Here is a 24,886-nt window from a genome sequence, read left to right on the forward strand (position 1 = left end):
CCAGACTATATACTTATCATGATAAAATTATCCAGTTGTATGCACTCCAATTTTTCCAAACCATAAAGTTGAAATTAACTTGACTACTTTGGGTGTCTAACCAAATTCTCTGTTGGATACAATTTTTGTTACATCAGGTTTCAATCAAAGACTATTCTTCATAAAGAATTATTTTTCAAGCCATTAGTGTCATAAATATCATTGAATGAATGGTCTTATTCTTCAGTTTAAAATTCAACTATATATAATTTATTTGAAAGAAAGAAATTAAATAAAATGGAACAGAGAAGTTGAATGGTAATTGTATTATATTTGTAAGACCACAAAAGGAATATCAAAATCATGAATAAATAAAAAGGAAAATGAGACTGCCTATTGTGAACATGTAAAACTGCCTGAAGTATTGTCAAAATACAGTCCTGTCTATAATAATATATTTTCCTTATGACTAGTTATAAAGTGAATAAGAATGAAATTCTACTTTTGAACACAAACATTTTTGCTTCATTGTTTTATAGAAAAATCTTTTATGGAAAAGTCTTTTTAAAAATATTTTCCCATAGCTTTTAAATCCCACCAATGACACAGAAAAAAATGACCTTTGGCTTTAACTACAAAATACTTTTATTTATGTTTGTGATTATAAGTCCTTCTTCTTTCTTTCAGAACTTATGGAGGAAATAATTCTATTCTCACTAAAGTCTCAGAAGTTTCTTCACTAGTGGCTTCTTTTCCTGAGGATAAACTTGGGATTTCTTTTTCCTATTCCTTATCAGATTCATTTTTCCACATTCAGACCTCTCCACTTTTTTCCTCTGTTCAGTATATTAAAGATACCTTGAGTACATATCTATTGCTTCCTCTGCATTGTCTTTATAACACTTGAATATTCTGCCGTCTTTGTGTCATACTATAGGCTTCCACAAGGCATATAGATAGCTGAGTCCTTGGAAACATGAGCTGGCAGGGAAAGTTTCTCTAGCTGAGCTTCATCTACCAATGCAGAAAGAAAGTTTTATGTGAAATTATTCTTCAAGTTACGTAACAATTCATGTTTCTTCAAATTCTTCTTGACATTAGACTTAGTGATCCATACCAATCTGAAAGATTTGGCTTAAATTTGTATCTCACTGATTATTTGTATATTTTGAACACTTTTTAAGATTTTTCTTAGCCATGGATTAACTCATTCATAAAGCTTTTCTTTGAGTCTCTTGTAGGTAGTTCTTTGGAGCTTTTTCTTATCAATTTTCAGAATCTATTAATCCTACGTATAATAACTTTGCTAGCTTTGTACATGGAAAGTATCTTTTCCTGCTTTGTGGCTTGCATTTTTGGTCCATTAATAGTGTCTTTAGAAACCTGTGTGAGGGTCAGGAAGCAACAGTTAGAATTGGACATGGAACAACAGACTGGTTCCAAATAGGGAAAGGAGTATGTTAAGGCTATATATGGTCACCCTGCTTATTTAACTTATATGCAGAGCACATCATGAGAAATGCTGGGCTGGATGAAGTACAAGCTAGAATCAAGATTGCCAGGAGAAATATCAATAACCTCAGATATGCAGATGACACTCTCCTTATGTCAGAAAGAGAAGAAGAACTAAAGAGCCTCTTGATGAAAGTGAAAGAGGAGAGTGAAAAAGTTGGCTTAAAACTCAACATTCAGAAAACTAAGATCATGGCATCTGGTCTCATCATTTTATGGCAAATAGTTGGGGAAACAGTGAAAAAAGTGACAGACAGACTTTATTTTCTTGGGCTCCAAACTCACTGTAGATGGTGACTGGAGTCAGGAAATTAAAAGACACTTGCTCCTTGGAGGACTTCCCTGGTGGCTCAGATGGTAAAGTGTCTGTCTACAATGTTGGAGACCCAGGTTCAATCCCTGTGTCAGGAAGATCCCCTGGAGAAGGAAATGGCAATCCACTCCAGTACTATTGCCTGGAAAATCCCATGGACAGAGGAGCTCCATGGAAGAAAACCTATGACCAAACTGGAAAGCATATTAAATAGCAGAGACATTACTTTGCCAACAAAGGTCCGTCTAGTCAAGGCTAAGGTTTTTCCAGTAGTCATGTCCAGATGTGAATGTTGGACTATAAAGAAAGCTGAGCGCCAAAGAATTGATGCTTTTGAACTATGGTGTTGGAGAATACTCTTGAGCATCCCTTGGACAGCAAAGAGATCCAACTAATCCATCCTAAAGGAAATCAGTCCTGAATATTCATTGGAAGGACTGAAGCTGAAATGCCAATTCTTGGCCACCTGATGCAAAGAACTGACTCATTAGAAAAGACCCTGATTCTGAGAATGTTTGAAGGCAGAAGGAGAAGGGGATGACAGAGGATGAGATTGTCAGATGGCATCACCGACTCAATGGACATGAGTTTGAGTCAACTCCAGGAGTTGGTGATGGACAGGGAGGCCTGGAGTGCTGCAGTCCATGGGGTCGCAAAGAGTCAGGCGTGACTGAACTGAACTGAACTGAATAGTATCTTTTGAAAAGCAAATGATCTAAACAATAATGTATCAAACATATAAATCATTTCTGTAAAGGTAACTTTTTGTTCCTTGTTTAAGAATAGTTCTCTACCATAAGATTTTGAAGATATTTTATTTCCATTATATATTATTATAAATATATTTATTGTTATTATAAATGTGTATAATTATATTATCATGCACTTTTGAGTTATCAAAGTTTTAAAATTGTATACATATTTAAGCACCTTCTTTTCTCTCTTTTCCTCTTTGTGTCTTTAACCTTCCATCTAAAATCATTTTCCTTTGCCTAAAGAAATGCCTTCAGAATTAACCTTAAGACAAGTTATTAAACATGTATTTTCTTACTATTTTTTGAAAGCATATTTATTTTAATTTGTATGTGTGTGTATAAAATTCTAAGATTGATTTTACTTTGTTTCATCACTTATAAAATATAATCCTAGTAGCTTCTTGTTCCTATTTGCACTCATGGTATCAGTTACCTAACTCTCCTTACTGCAAAGTCAATCTGTATTTTTTCATCTACTTAATTTTTAGACTTGTCATTTATTTTCTTCAATTGCACTACTGTCTATGTGTGGATTATTCTAGTGTTACATTTGCTTTGCTTGACATTTGATGATCGTAAACCTACAGATTAGATTCTCGATATTTAGAGAAATCCCTTAGCTACTATTTCTTCAAATACTGCTTCTACCCAATTACCTTTGTTTCTTCCTTCTGGGTTTCACATAAACCTGTTTTGTGTATATCTCAAATTTTGATTTTCTGCTTTTAATTCTGTAATATTTCTTTTAGGCTCTTTCTCAGTTTATGACATATTTTTTTTATTACGGGTATAATCTCTTCTTAATGACATCAATTTAAGTCTTAATTTCAGGTTTTTTTTTCTGGGGTTGGCCAAAAACTTCATTTTGTTTTTCCATAAGCTGGCTCTAGTAGCACTTTGTCTTTTTAACTTCATTCAAAGCAATTTTGTTTGATTGTATTGTGACAATTATCATATCAATGTACATTCAGTTCAGTTCAGTCACTCAGTTGTGTCTGACTCTTTGCAACCCCATGGACTGTAGCACACCAAGCCTCCCTGTCCATAGCTAACTCCTGAATTTACTCAAACTCACATCCATTGAGTCAGTGATGCCATCCAAACATCTCATCTTCTGTCGTCCCCTCTCCTCCCACCTTCAATATTTCCCATTATCAGGGTCTTTTCTAATGAGTCAGTTCTTCACATCAGGTGGACAAAGTATTGGAGTTTCAGCTTCAGTATCAGTACTTTAAATGAATATTCAGGACTGATTTCCTTTAGAATTGACTGGCTGGATATCCTTGCAGTCCAAGGGACTCTTAAGAGTCTTCTACAACACCACAGTTCAAAAACATCATTTCTTCGGTGCTCAGCTTTCTTTATAATCCAACTCTCACATCCATACATGACTACTAGAAAAACCATAGCTTTGACTAGATGGACATTTGCTGCAAAGTAATGTCTCTGCTTTTTAATATGCTGTCTAGTTTGGTCATAATTTTTCTCCCAAGGAACAAGCATCTTTTAATTTCATGGCTGCAGTCACCATCTGCAGTGATTCTGGAGCCCAAAAAAATAAAGTCTGTAACTGTACTTTAAAGTTTATCAAAACTGGTAGATTTTTGTGTAGCCATTTTAATATTGAAGATGAAAGAAATAAATCCAACATTGTCGGCATATTATGCTTTATTATTTCAAGAAAGGTAAAAATGCAATTGAAATGCTAAAAGGAAAATTATGCAGTGTATGAGAAGGTGCTGTTACTGATCGGATATGTCAAAAGTGGCTTCAGAAGTTTCATGCTAGAGATTTATCCCTGGAGGATGCTCCATGGTTGGGTAGGTCAGAGGAAGTTTATAGTGATCAGATAAAGACATTAATTGAGAACAAACAGTATACCATGTGGGAAATAGCCAACATACTCAAAATATCCACATCACGTGCTGAAAATAATATGTACCAGCTTGGTTATGTTTATCATTTTGATGTTTAGTTTCCAAATATGTTCAGCAAAACAGCCTTCTTGTCCATATTTCTGCAGGTCATTCTCTACTTAAAAGTAATGAAAACATCCTGTCTTTTAAACAAACTGTAATGGGTGATGAAAAGTGGATACTGTACCATAATGTGGAATGGAAGTGATCATGGGGCAAGCAAAATTAACTACCAACAACCACACCAAAGGCCAGCTTCACTCAAATAAACCGATGCTGTGTATATGGTGGGATTGAAACAGAGTCCTCTATTATAATCTCCTTCTGAAAAATCAAGTGATTAGTTCCAACAAGTACTTTTCTCAGTTAGACCAACTAAAAACAGCACTTGCTGAAAAATATAGTCAACAGAAAACATAATCTTCCATCAGGATAATGCAAGACTGCATATTTCTTTGTTGACCAGGCAAAAACTGTTACAGCTCCCCTGGAAGTTCTGATTCATCCACCATATTCACAAGACTTTGAACCTTTAGATTTCCATTTATTTTGGTCTTTACAAAATTCTCTCAGAAAAAAGGAATTCAGTTCTCTGGAATTCAATTCCTTTGTCACCAATGCAATATTTTCTACCTATATAATTTATATTTGGCTCTTTAATCAACTTACAATGTTTGTAGATTATATATTTAAGTTATTTTTTAGAATTTCTAAGCTGATTTTGCTTTCATAAACCTAAATTTTACAAACTTGATGTGTTTGTTACTGTTGTTATTTTATTTATCCTTATTCTCATAACTTGTTGTTCAGTTACTAAGTCATGTCTGACTCTTCGTGACCCCACTAACAGCAGCATGCCAGGCTTCCCTGTTCTTCACTATCTTCCAGAGTTTGCTCTGACTCATGTCCATTGAGTCAGTGATGCCATCCAACCATTTCATCCTCGGTCATCCCCTTCTCCTCTTTCCCTCAATCTTTCCCAACATCAGGGTCTTTCCAATGAGTCAGATCTTCACTTCAGGTGGCTGAAGTACTGGAGTTTCAGCTTCAGCCTCAGTCCTTCCAATGAATATTTAGGATTGATTTCCTTTACGATTGACTGGTTTGATCTTGCTGTTCATTTTCATAATTATTCTCATAATGTTGTAGTCTTTTTTGTGTGTGTGCCATACGATCCTTCATGGTTTACTGGATATTTTATTTAAAATTTCTACAATAATAGATAAACTAGAATGATGTTATCTTAATATGAAGAGGAAGACTGTTTTATGAAACACCTAGACAAAAGTAGTCTGCAATTCACACATTCACTAGTAGAGTGAGACACTTTAAACTCTTGTCACAGAGGCAGATGTTACGTATCCCATCTATTCCATGCCTCTGGCTATGAGAAGCCACATAAGGCATTTAGGCTGCTCTGTCACCTTCTTATGGTAGAAAAATTCCCAAAGCAATGTGACACCATTCAGGACATAGGCTGGGAAATTTCTCAATGTCTTATTTCTTTCCTAGTTAAGAATGAGAAAAAAGTTATCTCTCACATATATTCTTTAAAATGTATTATGTGTGTTTAATTCACGGAGAAGGCAATGGCACCCCACTCCAGTACTCTTGCCTGGAGAATCCCATGGACAGAGGAGCCTGCTAGACTGCAGTCCATGGGGTCGCTGAGAGTCGGACACAGCTGAGCGACTTCACTTTCACTTTCCACTTTCATGCATTGGAGAAGGAAATGGCAACCCACTCCAGTGTTCTTGCCTGGAGAATCCCAGGGACGGGGGAGCCTGATGGGCTGCTGTCTATGGGGTTGCACAGAGTTGGACACGACTGAAGCGACTTAGCAGCAGCAGCAGTGTTTAATTCAGGGTTATTTATTTGTTGCTGTTTTATTTCTTTAGTGGAAGAGTTTGTCCAAATTGTCTAATACATTGCTATTGAAGAAGTTTCTAATTCTTTTCTTAAATTCATTTTGTTTTGTTTTTAATAATACAGATTGTGATATAAGTATATAATAGCTTATAGATAATCAATTAGCATAAACTCAACATTTTTTCATAATAAGTTAATGCATATATTGACATGTCTAACTTAGATCAGACTTAACATTTATTTGGAAATCACTTATTTCTTAATAGACAATGCCACAATAATTTCCCAGTTAAATAGCTTGTCATTGACTATGGTTTTCTTACTACGAAAATAATTAATTCATTCCTTCTATACTTCTTAAATGTCTTTTATTGTGTTTTTTTTTTACATTATTATCTGCTTTTAATTAATAATTCCTATTAGTGGAAGAGAGAAGGGAAAATACATGTTATTTGAAAATATCACTGATAAAATATCTTCTAGGTATCATTCCTACAGTAGAAATTATAAGCATGATCAGCTCAACAAATTATGAGACTAATATTTAAATTAATTCAGATATTCAACATAAGTATATCCTTAGGAACTTGAAAAGATGTAGGTGTTAAGAAGAACAGAATTCTGTTTATGATAAATTATGATACACAGAATCAATTTTCCGTTACTAAAATGATCTTCTTTTATAAACTGGTGTTTCACAAATATTCAAAATATTTCCTTCCATTTCTGTACTACTTGAAATTTACATAATATTTTTACCATAGTTCTTATTGCTATTCCTATCGACTAGTTGTTATTGGAATAAAGTGGTTAAAGTTGTATTCAACTACTCTTATCTGTCCAACTTCAGGTTCTGCTAGAGGAGAATTCAACTTTTCATTCCTTCGAAAACAAACAGTCTATACTCCTCTAAGTCAAATTGTGAAAGTATAAAAAGAGATACACAGAAAAACTATTTTATTGCCTCTTAGCCTTTCCAAGTAAGAAAACAAAAGAAGCTGATCTGGAAATGGCATCAATAGTCTTCATAATATGCGATCAAAGGAAACACCACAACTAGACTCTGGTTTCTTCTTTGAATGCTTCAGACAGCTTCCAATAAGGGGCCAAGCTCATAGGTCAAGAAAAAGTACTGACGTGATTCAAAAAGCTCAGTAATATCTATTATATCTAACCTATGTACTTTTACCTTTGGTCAGGACACTAAATGACTTGTTGTCATGTGATGCCTGATTTTAAACAAGACCTTCCAATGTGCATCATTGGAGCTAAAGAGATAGAGTACTAAAATGAAAGATGCTGCACTGCACAGAGCAGTTGCTCGCCTGTACATAACTAGCAGAAGATATTTGTGGACAGAATGCAAAAAAAATGTTATCATTGATGTATATCTACAAAGTTGTATATTAATTGTAACTGATATAGAATTAAATTTTCAACATTTTTTCTTTGAAATTCTTATTTCTAAACTAACAACTGTGATCAGTAACATACACACAAACACTCAGATACAATCAATCTCACCTCTTTAAACTGACTCACATAATTAATTTTGTAACTATTGTTTCAGGTTGTGAATGTATTTCTAGGTATAAGCATTATTTCTCTATGAAATATATGAATGTGACATATTTTATAAACCTTCTACTTACCATGAAAGCATGTTGAAAGGCCTTAGAATATAAGAATAACAATATTTAACATTTGTGATTTTTTGAGACTAAATCTTAGTCTGGTAATAACTAAGAGAAAGATGATTAATGATGAACATGTAAATTTTGTAAATAAAATAAATCTTACAGCTGAATTTTCTTAAGGAAAGCACTACTTGATTTTGAAGAATAACTTGTAAACATAATTATATTTGTGCATGTAGCTCTATATAATTATTAAGGAAAAGGTGAAATGTGTAGCATGAAACCTGTAGGGAAAAAGGTCTAAAGTTTTTTTAATATACATATTAGTTAATAGCACATATTACTGAAATAATTTTAAAAATCATTTAAAAACATAATCTCCAAATTAACATAAAAGTTTTTGCTGTGCATGTTAATATTCCCTGGGTGAATAGTAATTCTTAATTCTAATTAGGCAAGCTCTCAAAAAATTAAGGATGTCCTACATAATGTTATGCCAAATCTCAGCATTTATTTTAAAATATTCATGTTATCTAATTAGCATTGTAATATATAACTACAAAAAGCACAACTATTTGACTGGCCTAAGACCTAATACCAGATGCAAAACTTTAGTGAAGGTATTTCAAGGTGACTCAGTACCAACTCTATTATTAAATGTCAGAATAGCCAATGTTAACATGCTGTTTTCAGAATCAGATGTCTCATTATCTTGTACATGATTTTATGAGGAACAAGAAACTGAAATTCAGGAATGCTAATGAAAATTATTAATAATTCTTATGTGGTACCCTACATTATGTTATTACTTTTATAGTTTTCTGTCTTCCCTTTAAGTTTGGAATATAAATAAAAAGACATAAAGATATCCTATCTGCAAATATCGAAAATGTCATGTGTCTAATTAGTGAAATATATTTTCTTTTAGAGATTTTATATAATTATATATCTATAGAGAAGTACAACAGAGTGAATATTAGAGAAAAGATAATTGAACATATTCCCTGTGGTCTTATTACTCAGTAAACATTGAAATAAAATGTGAATATGGATAAATGTCATTAAGGAACATTAAATTGTCAGTACAAATGACTGGCCAAGACACTTGTTCCTCATTGCTTTCATTTCATTCAGTGATGTAATGAACAAAAGAATAAATTCGATTGAGTCTCTTCTGATAGGGTTTTTCAATTTCAAAAGATTGCCTAACCCATTCTTTTACAACACAAAATAATGAGGGCTTAAATAACTATGACTTTCAGGTTTAAAGACAAGATCTTATATAACAGCACTTAACAAGTGCATGTAGGGGACAATATGTTAAATACTGGCCTTCTGAGACAAAGATATGTGCTATTTTTGATGTTACAATTTTTAATAGTACCAAACATTCAAAGAACTGTTTGTTGAATACGCTCTGTGTGCTAAGTCACTTCTGTCCTGTCTGACTCTCTGTGACCCCATGGACTGTAGCCCTCAAGGCTTCTCTGTCCATGGGATTCTCCAGGCAAGGTACTGGAATGGGTTGCCATTTCCTCCTCCAGGGAATCTTCCTGACCCAGAGATAAAACCCACATCTCTTGTGTCTCCTGCATTGGCAGTCAGGCTCTTTCTATAAAAGTCATTTGATTACCATTTACCTTCCTCCTTAAGAGGTAGACAGGATTCAGAGAGAAAGAAAAAGTTCAAGTGGTGAAAAGGAAGGGAAGAGACAGCACTGACTGTACCTGATAATATTGATTGCAAATTAAAAGCCACCACTTTTGACAGTCAACTCCCCCATCATAAAAAAAAATCATCAACAGCAACAAAGGAAAAAAAAGACAATTATAGTCTCTCCACTTCCACAGAAATTTCAGTGAGAATAGTGATTTTGCTCTTTCTTTCCTGAAAGAGACTGAGCAAAATCAAAATGCATGACTCCATCATAGCATAGAAATGATAGTGTGCCGGTGAATGTCATTTGAAAACTAAAGGGCAATTGTTATATGGATAAAGACAGGTGGGATTATCCCAGACATTTCTGCTGATAATAGGTGATGCTGGGAATGACACAATTCATTCCCAACATTGGTAAGAATTGTCTGGAATCAGGACAGGAAAGCAGATCCAGATTCAAATTATATTTCCTGCTATAGCATTATAATTAGAAATATGTTCTATGGTTATTTAAAATATATGTAAATTTGATGAATAAGGAAATGGCTTTACTGTACTCACACTGTGTGATAGAGGCAGCTGACAGAATTTTAGGAAATTGTTGTTTGGTTGGTGAACTTCAGTTTTCCCTCCTTCAACTTCCCAAATAAATCTTACTCCTTTAGAGTCAATTTATGTTTCCCAGCATAATGATGCATTTTATCCATTCAGCTATGCTAGTGTTCTCTGAAGCCAGCCAGCAATGATCTCACCTCACCCACAATATAAATCTATCAGTGAATAAACAACATCATTTTTATTTCAATGCCGGTGACACACTACATGTCGATTTGGCAGTTAAATAATTTATCTCTCTTCTGGGTGCAATCTGCCAGGCTTATTATAACTCTACTCCTGATATTCATTTCATGTTTAATAGTTCTGTGCCTCATGAGGATGCCTGTCAATCAATGAAACTGAAATGTCATTCTGACCTTTTATTGGAAACAATTTACTCTTTTTCTCATTTCATCACAAGCTTTTCTCCATTTTATACAATTTAAAAGCTTTAATTAGTTGTATTCAGAAACTTTACACTAATTAACTTTACAAAACTACATGCTCCTCAACATTCCTGACACTTTATCTTTTCAGAGGTTATCCAGTTGAGTCTGCCTGAAGATCAGAAACTAAGCGTCACAGCAGCAACGGTGGGGCAGAGTACTGTTCTGAGCTGTGCCATTCAGGGAGCACTGAGACCCCCCATCATTTGGAAGAGGAACAATATTATTCTGAACAACTTAGATTTAGAAGACATCAATGTGAGTACATCAACAGAGGTTGTGTATAATTTGTGTATCTTGTGTGATACAGTCTAGACCTTGTGAAGTCTGAGGAGCTTAATGAAATCAGATATTACAATTGAATAGAATTATTACACTGCCATATCCATTCTACTGTGTGGAAGGCATTTATGGAATATTTAATTGTATCCAAATCACTTGTTTAAGCATAGTAAGCACAGTATATACCACTGTGTTGGTGAAATTGCCTCAACTTAAATCATAAAGTTCTGGGTCTAAGAATTTCTGTAATTACCAACAACTAATCAAATGGCAACCCACTCCAGTACTCTTGCCTGGAAAATCCCATGGATGAAGGAGCCTGGCGAGCTACAGTCCATGGGGTCGCAAAGAGTCGGACATGACTGAGCGACTACACTTGCACTTTTCTTTCAGTCTTTATATACTAGCTATTAGAGTTGCAACAGCATGTAGCTTACGAAGTGTTAAGTGGGTTAAGGCAGTTTTAGCTTCAAATACTTCATAATGTATTAGAACAACACATATTAATAAAATAAATAAGTGGCTTATTTCCTGGAATGAAGGAATATATTTCATCACTGTTTATACCTAGAGATTCAGAATCTAAATTCAATAGGGTACAGCCCCAGTTGTGAGACAAAACCAAAACAACCACAGGAAATGAATTTCTTCCTTCTATGTTGTCTGTTGAAAATGAGCATGAAGAAGTGACCATCATCTTAGATGATGGAAAGAAGTGAAAATTGTATGTTATGGGATGTCTGCAGAAATAAGTTGAGCCAATCCTTTTCCTTAGTGATGTATTTGTGTATAAATTTTAGTTACTTTTTTACTCTCGCTTAAGAGAGCCATCACCTATCCACTTATTCTTTGCTACTTCATAAAGAATCCCTAAATCATAGGTGCAAAATATTCACTCATATTTGTTACATTTTACTAATATTCTTGTTTAATGTCTTTGAAAGTTTCAAAAGAGAAATGCCTCCAATTTTATAATTTTTTATTTTGATAAAATTTTTCTAACTTTGCTTATATCTGGGAAATTTCCTCATGTTATATGGAGAATAATGTTTAATTCGCAAAGATGCTAAGACATTTTGTGCCATAATCTCAGGACCATTCAAAATTTTTTAAGAGGCATGGCCTTAGACAAAATCATCTCAGGTTTGTGTTATGGGTTATTGGGTTTGCTTTTTTTTTTTTTAACTGAGGTAAAATGGTATATAATATTTTATTTGTTTCAGACATAAACCATAAAGCAATCAATCTTTGAACACATTATAAAGCGATTACCATAATAAGTCTAGTTACCATCCATCATCATATAATTGACCCCCTTCATTCATTTCCCCAACTCTTTTATCCTTTCCAATCTGGTAACTGCCCATCTGTCCTCTGTATATACAAGTTCTGTGCTGTATGTTTGCTTTGTTTTTATATGCCATATATAAGTGAAATTGTCTGACTTATTTCATTTAGCATAATACCCTTTGGTCTGCTATAGAAAATGACATTTACTTCTTTTTATTTGACTGAGTAGTATTTGCTGTGTGTATATTTGTGTGTGTGTGTGTGAGAGAGGAAGAGAGAGAGAAAAAGAGCTCTCCTCAGTTGCATCCAACTCTTTGTGACCCCATGGACCACAGCCCACCAGGCTCCTCTGACCATGGTATTTTCTGGCAAGAATATTGGAGTCGGTTGCCATACCCTCCTCCAGTGTATTGTACTGACTCAGGGATTGAACTCGTGTCCCCTCCTTCTCAGGTGTATTTTTAAACTGCTAAGCCATTGGAGGGAATCACTCAGCAGGTAAAAAATCTGCCTGCAATGCAGGAGACACAGGAGATATGCATTCAATCCCTGGGTCGGGACAATTGCCTAGTGGAGGAAATGACAACTCACTCAAGTATTCTTGCCTAAAAGATCCCATGGAGAGAGGAGCCTGTAGGGCTACAGTCCATCAAGTCACAAATAGTTGAACAGAACTGAGCAACTGAGCACAAACACACAGAAATATATGTGCATTACATCATTATCCATTCATCCATGGATAGGCAGTAATTTGCTTCCATATATTAATTGTTGTAAATAATGCTGTATTAAACATAGAAACACATATATCTTTTTGAATTAGTGTGTTCATTTTCTTAGGCTAAGTACACAGAAGTGGAATACCTGGATTATATGGTAGCTTTATTTTTAATTGTATTAGTAATCTCCATACTGTTTTCCATTATGGCTGTACCAACTGACATTTCTACCAACAGTGTACAAGGTTTCCCTTTTCTCCACATCCTCTCTAGCACTTGTAGTTTTGATAACTGTCATTCTAACAGGTGTGAGGTGATATCTTACTGTGGTTTTGATTTGCATTTCTCTAATAGTGATGTTGAACATCTTTTTATGTGGCTGTTGTCAATCTGAATTTCTTCTTAGGAAAAATATCTATTTGGATTCTCTACCTATGTTTTTGATTGGATTGTTGGCTGTTTTGCTATTGAGGTATTTGAGGTATTGATATGTTTTGGATATTAACTCCTTACCAAGCAAATATTTTCTCCCATTCAGTAGGTTTTTGTTTTTGTTTTTTTTTATCCTTTGCTGTCCAGAAGCATTTTATTTAATGCACTCTACTTGCTTGTTTTTGCTTTGGTTGCCATTGTTTTTTTGGCTAAGAGCCCAAAAGTCCACAAGAAGTGTGATATCAAGGAGCTTTGCTGTTGTTGTTCAGTTACTCAGTTGTGTCTGTGACCCCATGGACTGCAGCATGCCAGGCATCCCTTTCCTTCACTATCTCCAGGAGTTTGCTCAAACACAAGGAGCTTAGCACCTATGTTTCCTTCTAGAAGATTTTATGGTTTCAGGTATCACATACAAGTCTTTAATCCATTTTGTATTTATTTTTATGTATGGTGTAGGATAGTGGTCCAATTTCAATCTTTTGCGTATGGCTGTCCGATCTTCCCAACACAATTTATTTAAGGGACTGTTCTTCCCCATTGCATATTCTTGGCTCCTTTATTATTAATGTTATTATCTGTGAGTTTATTTCTGGGTTCTTTATTCTTTTCCATTGATATATGTATCTGTTTCCATGGAAGACCATATTCTTTTTATTACTATAGGTTTGTAGTATTGTTTGTAATCAGGAAGCATGATGCCTCCAGCTTTGTTTTGCTATTCATTTTGACATATGGCAAAACCAATACAATATTGTAAAGTTAAAAAATAAAATAAAATTAAATTAAAAAAAAAGAGTGATTACACTATTCAAGGTCTTTATGATTCCAAAGAAATTTTATAATAACTTGTTCTGTTTTTTTCAAAGAATTTATTCATTTCTTTTAGGTTGTCAATTTGCTAGTGTATAATTATATATAGTCGGAGAAGGCAATGGCACCCCACTCCAGTACTCTTGCCTGGAAAATCCTATGGACGGAGGAGCCTGGTAGGCTGCGGTCCATGGGGTCGCTAAGAGTCTGATACAACTGAGGGACTTCACTTTCACTTTTCACTTTCATGCATTGGAGAAGGAAATGGCAACCGACTCCAGTGTTCTTGCCTGGAGAATTCCAGGGACAGGAGAGCCTAGTGGGCTGCCGTCTATGGGGTCGCACAGAGTTGGACAATTATATATAGTAGTATTTTATGATCCTATACGTTTCTCTCGTATCAGTTGTAACAATCTCTTCATTTTTAAATTTATTTATTTATTAATTGAAGGATAATTGTTTTACATAATTTTGTTCTTTTCTATCAAACCTCAACATGAATCAGCCATAGGTATACATATATCTTCTCCCTCTCGAAACTCCTCCTGTCTCACTCCCCTTTCCACCATGCTAGATTGATACAGAGCCCCTGTCTGAGTTTCCTGCAACATACAGCAAATTCCAGTTGGCAATCTATTTTACATACGGTAATTCAGCTATGACCTAGATCAAAGACCTTATGATTATACAGTGGAAGTGACAAACAGATTCAAGGGCTTAGAACTGATACAGTGCCTGAAGAACTATGGATGGAGGTTCCTGACATTGTACAGGACACAGTGATCCAGACCATGCCCAAGAAAGAGAAATGCAAAAAGGCAAAACGGTTGTCTGAGGAGGTCTTACAAATAGCTGAGAAAAAAAGAGAAGTGAAAGGCAAAGGAGAAAAGGAAAAGTATAGCCATTTGAATGCAGAGTTACAGAGAACAGCAAGGAGCGATAAGAAAGCATTCCCCAGGGATCAATGCAAAGAAATAGAGGAAAACAATAGAATGGGAAAGACTAGAGATCTCTTCAAGAAAATTAGTGATACCAAGGGAATATTTCATGCAAAGATGGGCACAATAAAGGACAGAAATTGTATGGACCTAACAGAAGCAAAAGACATTAAGAAGAGGTGGCAAGAATAAACAGAAGAACTATAAAAAAAGATCTTAATGACCCAGATATCCACAATGGTGTGATCATTCACCTACAGCCAGGCATCCTGGAAAGTGAAGTTAAATGGGCCATACGAAGCTCACTACAAACAAAGCTTGAGGAGGTGACAGAATTCACCTGTCACCTGAAAAAGTTGAGCTATTTCAAATCCTGAAAGGTGATGCTGTGAAAGTGCTGCACCCAATATGCCAGCAAATTTGGAAAACTCAGCAGTGGCCACAGGACTGGAAAAGGTCAGATTTCATTACAATCCCAAAAAAGGGCAATGCCAAAAAATGTTCAAACTACCACAAAAGTGCACTCATCTCACACTAGCAAAGTAATGCTCACAATTCTGCAAGCTAGGCTTCAACAGTATGTGAACTGTGAACTTCCAGATGTTCAGGTTGGATTTAGAAAAGGCAGAGGAACCAGATATCAAATTGCCAACATCCATTCAGTCATAGAAAAAGCAAGAGAATTCCAAAAAAAAAAAAAAAAAAATCTACTTCTGCTTTATTGACTATGCCAAAGCCTTTGACTGTGTGGATCACAAAAAACTGTGGAAAATTCTGAAAGAGATGGGAATACCAGGCTACCTTAACTGCCTCTTGAGAAATCTGTATGCAGGTCAAGAAACAACAGTTAGTAACAGACATGCAATGACAGACTGGTTCCAAATTTGGAAAGGAATATGTCAAGGCTGTACACTGTCACCCTGCTTATTTAACTTTTATACAGAGTACATCACATGAAATGCCAAGCTGGATGAAGCACAAGCTGAAATCAAGATTGCTAGGAGAAATATCAATAACCTCAGATACCCAGAAGACACCACCCTTATGGTAGAAAGTTAAGAGGTACTTAAAGACTCTTGATGAAAGTGAAAGAGGAGAGTGAAAAAGCTGGCTTAAAACTCAACATTCACAAAACTAATTTCTTGGCATCCAGTCCCATCACTTCATGGCAAATAAATGGGGAAACAATGGAAACAGTGACAGACTATTTTCTTGGGCTTCAAAATCACTGCAGATGGTGACTGCAGCCATGAAATTAAAAGATGCTTGCTCCTTGGAAGAAAAGCTGTGACCAACCTAGACAGCATATTAAATAGCAGAGACATAACTTTGCCAACAAAGGTCCATCTAGTTAAAGGTATGTTTTTTCCAGTAGTCTTATATGGATGTGAGAGTTGGACTATAAAGAACAATGAGCGCTGAAGAATTGATGCTTTTGAACTGTGATGTTGGAGAAGACTTGAGAGTTCCTTGGACTACAAGAAGATCAAACCAGTCAATTCTAAAGGAAGTCAGTCCTGAATATTCACTGGAAGGACTGATGCTGAAGCTGAAACTCCAATACTTTGGCCACCTGATGCGAAAAACTGACTCATTAGAAAATACCCTGATTCTGGGAAAGATTAAAGGTAGAAGGAAAAGGGGGCAGCAGAGAATGAGATGCTTTGATGGCATCACTGACTTGATGGACATGAGTCTGAGAAAGCTCCAGGAGTTGGCGATGTACAGGGAAGCCTAGGGTGCAGCAGTCCATCGGATCACCAAGAGTGACACGTGACTGAGTAACTGAACTGAAATGAATGTAAGTTTCCATGTTACTCCATACATCTCAGCCTCTCCTCTGCTCTCCCCATGTCTGTAAGTCTGTTCTCTATGTTTATTTTCCATTGTGCCCTACAAATAAATTCTTTGGTACCATTTTTATAGATTCTGTATATATGCCTTAGTATACAATATTTATCTTTCTCTTTCTGATATACTTCAGTCTGTATAATAGGCTCTATGTTCTTCCACCTCATTAGAACTGATTCAAGTGTGTTCCTTTTTATGGCTGAGTAATATTTCATTGTATATGCATACCACTACTTATTTATCCATTCATCTGTCAATGGACATTTAGGTTGCTTACATATTCTAGCTATCGTAAATAGAGCTGCAATTAATATTGGGGTACAAGTGTCTTTTTCAGTTTTGGCTTCCTCAGGGTTATATGCCTAGGAATGGGATTGCTGGTTCATATGGTGGTTTTATTCCTAGTTTTTTAAGGCAACTTCATTCTATTTTCTATAGTGGCTGTATCAATTTTCATTCCCACAAACAGTGCAAGTGGGTTCCCTTTTCTCCACACCCTCTCCAGCATTTATTGTTTGTAGATGTTTTGATGATGGCCATTCTGACTGCTGTGAGGTGATGCCTCATTGCAGTTTTGATTTGCATTTCTCTAACAATGAGTGATATTGAGCATCATTTCATGTGTTTGTTAGTCATCTGTATGTCTTCCTTGGAGAAATATATGTTTATGTCTTTTTCCCACTTTTTGATTAGGTGTTTTTTTTTTTTTTTTTCTGGTATGAATTGTTTAAACTGTATATCTTGGAAATTAATCCTTTGTCAACTGTTTCATTTACTATCATTTTCTCCCATTCTGAGGGTTGTCTTTTCACCTTGCTAATAGTTTCCTTTGCTGTGTAAAAGTTTTTAAGTTTAAGCAGATACTATTTGTTTATTTTTGTTTTTATTTCCATTACTCTAGGAGGTGGGTCATAGAGGATCTTACTTTGATCATGTCATCAAGTTTTCTCCCTAAGTTTTCCTCTAAGAGTTTTATAGTTGCTGGTCTTACATTTAGGTCTTTAACCCATTTTGAGAGTACCTTTGCGTATGGTGTTAGGAAGTGTTCTAATTTCGTTCTTTTACATGTAGCTGTCCAGTTTTCCCAGCGCCACTTACTGAAGATGTTGTCTTTGCCCCAATGTATATTCTTGCCTCCTTTGTCAACATTAAGGTACCCACAGGTGCATGGGTTTATTTCTGAGCTTTCTGTCTTGTTCCATTGGTCAATATTTCTGTTTTTGTGCCAGTATTATACAGTCTTGATGACTGTAGCTTTGTAATATAACCTGGAGTGAGGAAAGTTGATTCCTCCAGCTCCATTCTTCTTTCTCAAGTTTACTCTGGCTATTCAGGATCTTTTGTATTTCTATATGAATTGTGACTTTTTTTTCATTTCTTATTTTATTTATTTGAGATGTTTTTCTTTATTTTTCCTTAGGTGAAAATGTGGATTTTATCTGCCCCATCCCCCTGCAAAAAAAAACAGTCTTTAGTTTAATTTCTATTGTTTTATTTGTAGTGTCTATGTTATTTATTTCTGCTCTGGTATTTATTATTTCTTTCTTTCTAATAACTTTGGATTTGTTTTTCGTGTTTTTCTCAATTCCTTTACTTTTAAGAATGGATTGTTGATTTCCAATTGTTCTTATTTCTTGAGGGAGGCCTAAATTACTATGAATTTCTCTCTTAGAACTGATTTTCCTACATTTCATAAATTTTGGAGCACTGTTTTTCTACTTTAATTTGTCTCTGGGAACTCTTGATTTCTCTTTGGTTTCTCTCAGTATTATGTTGTTTAATGTTACATTGCTAACTTTTTTAGCTTTCTTCTTGTAATTGATTTCTAGTTTTATAGTATTGTGGTCAGAAAAAAAATGCCAAATTGATTTCAGTCTATTTCAATTTATTGAGGCCTTTTTTTCTGGCTTAACTAGAGGAAATTCCACGTGCACTTAAAAATATGTATTCTGCTGATTTTGAATTGATTGTTTTATATATATATATATATATATATATTTATTTATTTATTTATTTAAAGGTCAACTGGTATATTTTTAAGTCCAATTTTTAAAATTGATTTGTCTGGATAGTTTGCCCATTGATGTTAATGAGGTATTAAAGCTCCCTACTATCATTTTGGTGCTGTCAATTTCTCCCTTTTAATATTTGCTTTATATATGTAGGTGCTTATTTGTTGAGTGACTGTATATTTACAAGTTGGATTATATATTTATGTCATTCCTATCAGCTTGACCCCTTTATCATAATGCATTATCTTTCTTTGTCTTTTATAGTTTTTGTTTTAAAGTCTGTTTTGTTTGATATGAGTATAGCTATACCAGCTTTCCTTTTGTTTTCATTTGCACAGGATGTTTTTTTTCTATTCTTTCACTTTCAGTCTATGTGTAACTTTAGACCAGAAATGAATCTCATAACCTAACTTTGCTAAATAGAGTATTCTTGGTTAGATATTTTTGTTTGTTTTTTGTACTTTCAGCACTTTGAATAAATCATTCTACTTCCTTCTGGCCTGCAAAGTTTCTGTTAGGAAGCTAGGTGATAGGTTTAAGGGGATTTACTTTGGAATTTACTTGTATGTAAAAGATAGTTTTTTGTTTCTTTTCGTTTGTTCCTTTTGCTTTTTTTTTTTTTTTTTGGCTACTTTTAAAACTCTCTCCTTTCTTTATCTTTTAACATTTCAATTACAATGTGCTTGGTGTGGATCTTTTTGAGTTCATCTGTTTTAGAACTTTTTTGTGCTGCCTGGATCTGAATGTGTTTTCTTCTCCAGGTTAAAGAAGATTTCAGCCACTATTTCTTGAAATGTATTCTTCTGGGACCCATCTAATCAGAATGATATCCTCTAATCCATAGATCTCTTAAGCTATTTTTATTTTTTTAGTTATTATTAGTATTATTATTTTTTTTTTAGTTGCTCTCTTTGGGTGAGTTCCACTGTTCTGGTTTTTAGGTCGCTGATTAATTCTTTGCTTCATCAAGACTGCTTTTGAACTTTTCTAGTGTATTTTTAGTTCAGTTCTTATAGTCTTCAGCTCTGTGACTTCTTTTTTATACTTCCCTATATTTTTTTATGTCTCTGTTGAACTTCTCACTGTGTTCACCCACTGTTATGCATGTTCAGAGACAATTGCTTTAACTCTTTATCAGGTAAATTAAATCTATATTTTTAAGTTTTTTTTCCCCCTTACTATTTTACCTTATTCTTCTGTTTGTAACATTTTCCTTTATGTCCTTATTTTCTTGTTTCTCTATGTTTCTATGTTTCTTTATGTTTTTCTTGTTTCTCTATGTTCTCTGAGTTTCCTTCCATGTATTAGGTGAAACATCTATCTCTCATAGTCTTAAAGGTAGGCATTGTCATTTTTCAATCTTGCCTTAGTACTGCTTGATTCTAGAATCTTCCTGATTGCCTAAGCAGTCCATTGTATTCTTGATAGCTTCCAGTTGTTGAGACCATACCAAACCTTGTCAGTGTTACTGATAAAGAGACATTTGTAAACACCAAGGTTTAGGCTAATTGGAAGCCAGATCCACAAGCAGGAGCTTTTAAAAATGCAAATATATACATTCCTGTGAACTGCCTTCATTACCCTTGCTAGCCTCAGATCAGGTGATTTGAAAATGTATCCTTGGATACAGTTGCAAAAACCAGGGTTCCAGATGAGTGTATAATGTCCTTTCTGAGAAGTACCAGTGAGCTGTAGCAAGGCCAAAAGAGAGCATGAAGATGGCATCCCCAACCTACATTTGCTGAGAACTCTTTGCAGCCTCTAGGCATATTGTAAATCTGAAGCTGATGTTCAGGCTGATCATACAGGACAAATAAAGAAGCCTTTGTCACAAAAAGTTTGAGGGTGTCTGTGTTGTATCCTGGGAGTGGTAGCTTACCAAGAACTTTCTTTCCAATTATTTCAAACCTATAGGGTCAAGAAATACAGACCCCCTTGGCCACTTAAGCCCAGTGCTCAAGGAGTGTCCCCTGTATGGTATGAATGTATGCTTGCCAACTTATGTGGGGCCACAGAGTTGGGGTGAGCTTGCCAGCTTCAGCAGGTTCATATGAGGGTTTGTGGACGGAGCAAAGTCATCAACTTCAACAGGACTATGAAATCAGGGAGGAGCAGAGCTGGAGCAGCCTACTGCCTGCAGCAGGGCCACATGAGGCTCATGGGAGAGGTGAGATCACTGCTTTCAGTGAGGCTTTGGGAGAGTATGTGGATAGGGTAAGCCAGCTAGCACTAGCAAGGTAGAGGGGTCACAGAAGCTGGTGCTCCCCGGTCCTGGCTCTTCCAAGGTGGAGTATGAGAGCAAAAATAGCTCCTATCAGTGCTTCTATGCCCAGAGAAAGCCTCAAATGACTCCTAAGATTAGCTAGTAAATCTCCTTCACTTGGGGTCTAGGCATTTTTCAAATTGGTGCCTTTACAGTGGGTCTTGGTGTCAATGAGTCTACACATAAGCCCTTTGAAAGCAGACTCTCCATTCCTCACAGGCTTTTGGGTATCCTGAATGTAAGCCCCACTGATTTTCAAAGCCTGACTTTTGGAGATTCATATTTCCAGTGCAAGTTCTCAGGTTAGGGTTGCCTGAGGTGGGACTGAACTCCTAGCTCCTCAGAGTGAAGTCTGTAATTGTGGACTTCCTCCTGCTAGGGTCTTGCTGCACTGGGTATAAAGTTTATTGAGAGTCTGTGTCTCTGCATCTTCTACCATATCAATGTGATCCCTTCTTGCAGAGAAGCTGTTAGCTAGATCACAGCTCTTTCTCTGAGGGAGTTGATCAATCTATAGTTGTAGAATTGGTATGTAGGTGGAATGAGGTAAGTTCTATGCCACAATCTTAAACCACTCTCTGCATTTTTTGTTTTATTTGCTATCTGCATCCTTACTATCAAGCTTAATACAGTTATTTTAAAGAAGCTAATATATTCAATGTACTTCAGTTTGGATACCTCAAAATAAGATCATTTGAACTGTTTCAAGAATAAGGATATGGAAACAACCTAGATGTCCATCAGCAGATGAATGGATAAGAAAGCAGTGGTACATATACACAATGGAGTATTACTCAGCCATTAAAAAGAATACATTTGAATCAGTTCTAATGAGGTGGATGAAACTGGAGCCTATTACACAGAGTGAAGTAAGCCAGAAAGAAAAACACCAATACAGTACACTAATGCATATATATGGAATTTAGAAAGATGGTAACGATAACCCTGTATGCGAGACAGCAGAAGAGACACAGATGTATAGAACAGTCTTTTGGACTCTATTGGGGGGGGGGATGATTTGGGAGAATGGCATTGAAACATGTATAATATTATATAAGAAATGAATCGCCAGTCCAGGTTCAATGCAGGATACAGGAAGCTTGGGGCTGGTGCACTGGGATGAACCAGAGGGATGGTATGGGGAGAGAGGCGGGAGTGGGGGTTCAGGATTGGGAACACATGTACACCCGTGGCGGAGTCATGTTGATGTATGGCAAAACCAATACAATATTGTAAAGTAATTAGCCTCTAATTAAAATAAATAAATTTAAATTAAAAAAAAAAAAGAATAAGGGGAAGTATGCTATGAGTGATATTCATGGAGTTATAATATGTGGACAACATGCAAAAGTAGACACATTCTTGTGCATGGACCTTATAAATTACTTTGCTTACTTTCTTATTCTTGACTGTTATAGAATCTAGAAATTTCCAGAGAAAAAATGATTATAGGTAAGTTAGAGCTCTCAAATAATGTAAATATTAGATGATTCTGGCATCAATAAATTGTATTTATTAGATGAAATTATTTTGAGCATATTTCACACAGTATAAAAATATTGAGAACTTAAAAAATTCCAGTATTTACAAAGTTTCGATTTCATATCAAGCCATATTTAATTAAGTTGAACAAACATTCATAATCTATAGTGCACACAAAACTACAAGCTTTTCGAGTAAAGCTCTGAGGAATATCCAAAGATGCCTTTGAAAAAAGGGATATTTATTCAACTACCTGATATGCTCCTGGAATTTTCATAGAGTGCTATGACATCATCTGCCAAATTATCAAAATTCATTTAAGTGCATTTACTAATAAAACCAAAATATGATATTAAACAGTTATAAACTATCATTTGTGATAGTCTTTATATTTATTTCTGCTTAATTAAAATCTACTAATATAAAGACTTCACCATATAAATACACATATTTTTAGTACTGTCTCTGATGGACATCTGTTGTGATTTTTGGTTACTGAACCCCTTTAAATATTTTGGAAATGTTTTGGTTTTTGTCAGCCCCAAAGTGGAAACCAAAATTCTTAATCTGCCTTCTTGAGGGGGCAGATATGTGAATCAGATTATAATAAAGAGAATGCTGAACCAGATTTCTTTTTATAAGAAAGAACAGGCAAATGCAGGTGCTTCACAGAATCTACCCTCCCCACCCATCCTACCTAGTGAGCGCTGTGGCAGCAGGATCCCACTTTCAAGGACATGAGTAACAAAAGGTCAGGAGTTGGTCAGCATTCAGCTTCACTGGGGTCTCCAGGTGGCCACTTTCAGTATGTGGCCTGTGCATCTTTCCTGCCCTCTCATTCCCTAAGCTGACATGCTGATATCTTGGTTATTCTATGACCTTCCTAATATCTTTATTAAATCTTTGTCCTGCTTAAAACTAGAAAAATATATTCTATTGTTTACCACTACAAATGTTGTCTAATTATTTTTTCAATTTAATATATTAAGAAATATTGGTAATTATGTCTCCTAAATGTATTTTCAATGTCTTATGTGGATTTCTGATGTATTGAAAGATCAAGATAATCTTACCATAGTAAAATACATTTTAATTTGTTTATAAGCAAAGAAGACTTTCAAAAATTCAGATATGAGTCAGTTTTCATACCCTGTTAGTGTATTGTCTGTTTTCTCAAAAGTGGGTCTCAATTCCATTAAACTGTGTAAAGTTAAATTTATCATTGCATTTTAAGTCAAAGGGAATCAGTAACAATTTGTAGTATTTTCTGATTACTTAATATAAATAATATTTAGTATTTATTTACCTACTCAGTACATGAATACCTTCTGATTGCAAAAGATTAAAATAATATAGACTTTTTTAAAGCATACTTACTCTTCACCTTTATATCCACTTACTGCTATTCTCAGGTGCAGAAGTCCTGTGAATACACTTTGAATCCCCTTCCCATGGACCGCAGATATAGTTTTGTTTATTTAATGATATATTTATATTACATCTCATTACCTCATTACCTCACTAGCCTTAAAAACGACTACATGAAGCAAGAAATAAGTTCCTATTTACACACATGAGGATTTATGCTAAGAGAGTTGTTCACCCCAAGTTGGTGAGCTTTTAAATGGTATATTTTATCTGTGGGAGAGGGAGAGGGTGGGATGATTTGGGAGAATGGCATTGAAACATGTACAAATGGTGAGCTTTTAAATGGGATGTTTACATGGTCTAATTTACTCTAGATCATGAGCTTAACCATTGCATGGAAGTGAGAAGCTCTGTAGTGTTCTGCTGCCCTTTATAAAATGGATCCCAGATAATTCTGGCTCCTATATATTACAAATAGGTGCGTTATACTCTGATATTTGTGCAGGATTGATGATCAATTGATGTTTGAAGACATTCACTTTGCCTGTTTTGTAGGCAAATGATTAAAAATGAGACTGCTGAATTACTGGAGGAAAGATGATACAGAGGTTTGCAACATAGGCTGGGGATTCAGACTATCTGCTGCTGCTGCTGCTAAGTCACTTCAGTCGTGTCCGACTGTGTGCGACCCCATAGACGGCAGCCCACCAGGCTCCTCCGTCCCTGGGATTCTCCAGGCAAGAACACTGGAGTGGG

The 24,886-nt window shown here is 35.3% G+C and overlaps 1 protein-coding gene across 1 annotated transcript in view; it reads left to right on the plus strand.

Moving 5' to 3' along the window:
- Positions 1-24,886, plus strand: part of FSTL5 (follistatin like 5) — a 928,941-nt gene that overhangs the window by 608,137 nt on the left and 295,918 nt on the right. Inside the window, exon 7 of the mRNA XM_061384275.1 lies at positions 10,775-10,941. Within this exon, the coding sequence (XP_061240259.1) occupies positions 10,775-10,941 (167 nt within the window). The remainder of the gene's footprint in view (positions 1-10,774; positions 10,942-24,886) is intronic.

The sequence above is a fragment of the Bos javanicus genome, chromosome 17 (assembly GCF_032452875.1).
Source record: "Bos javanicus breed banteng chromosome 17, ARS-OSU_banteng_1.0, whole genome shotgun sequence".
NCBI classification, from domain to species: domain Eukaryota; kingdom Metazoa; phylum Chordata; class Mammalia; order Artiodactyla; family Bovidae; genus Bos; species Bos javanicus.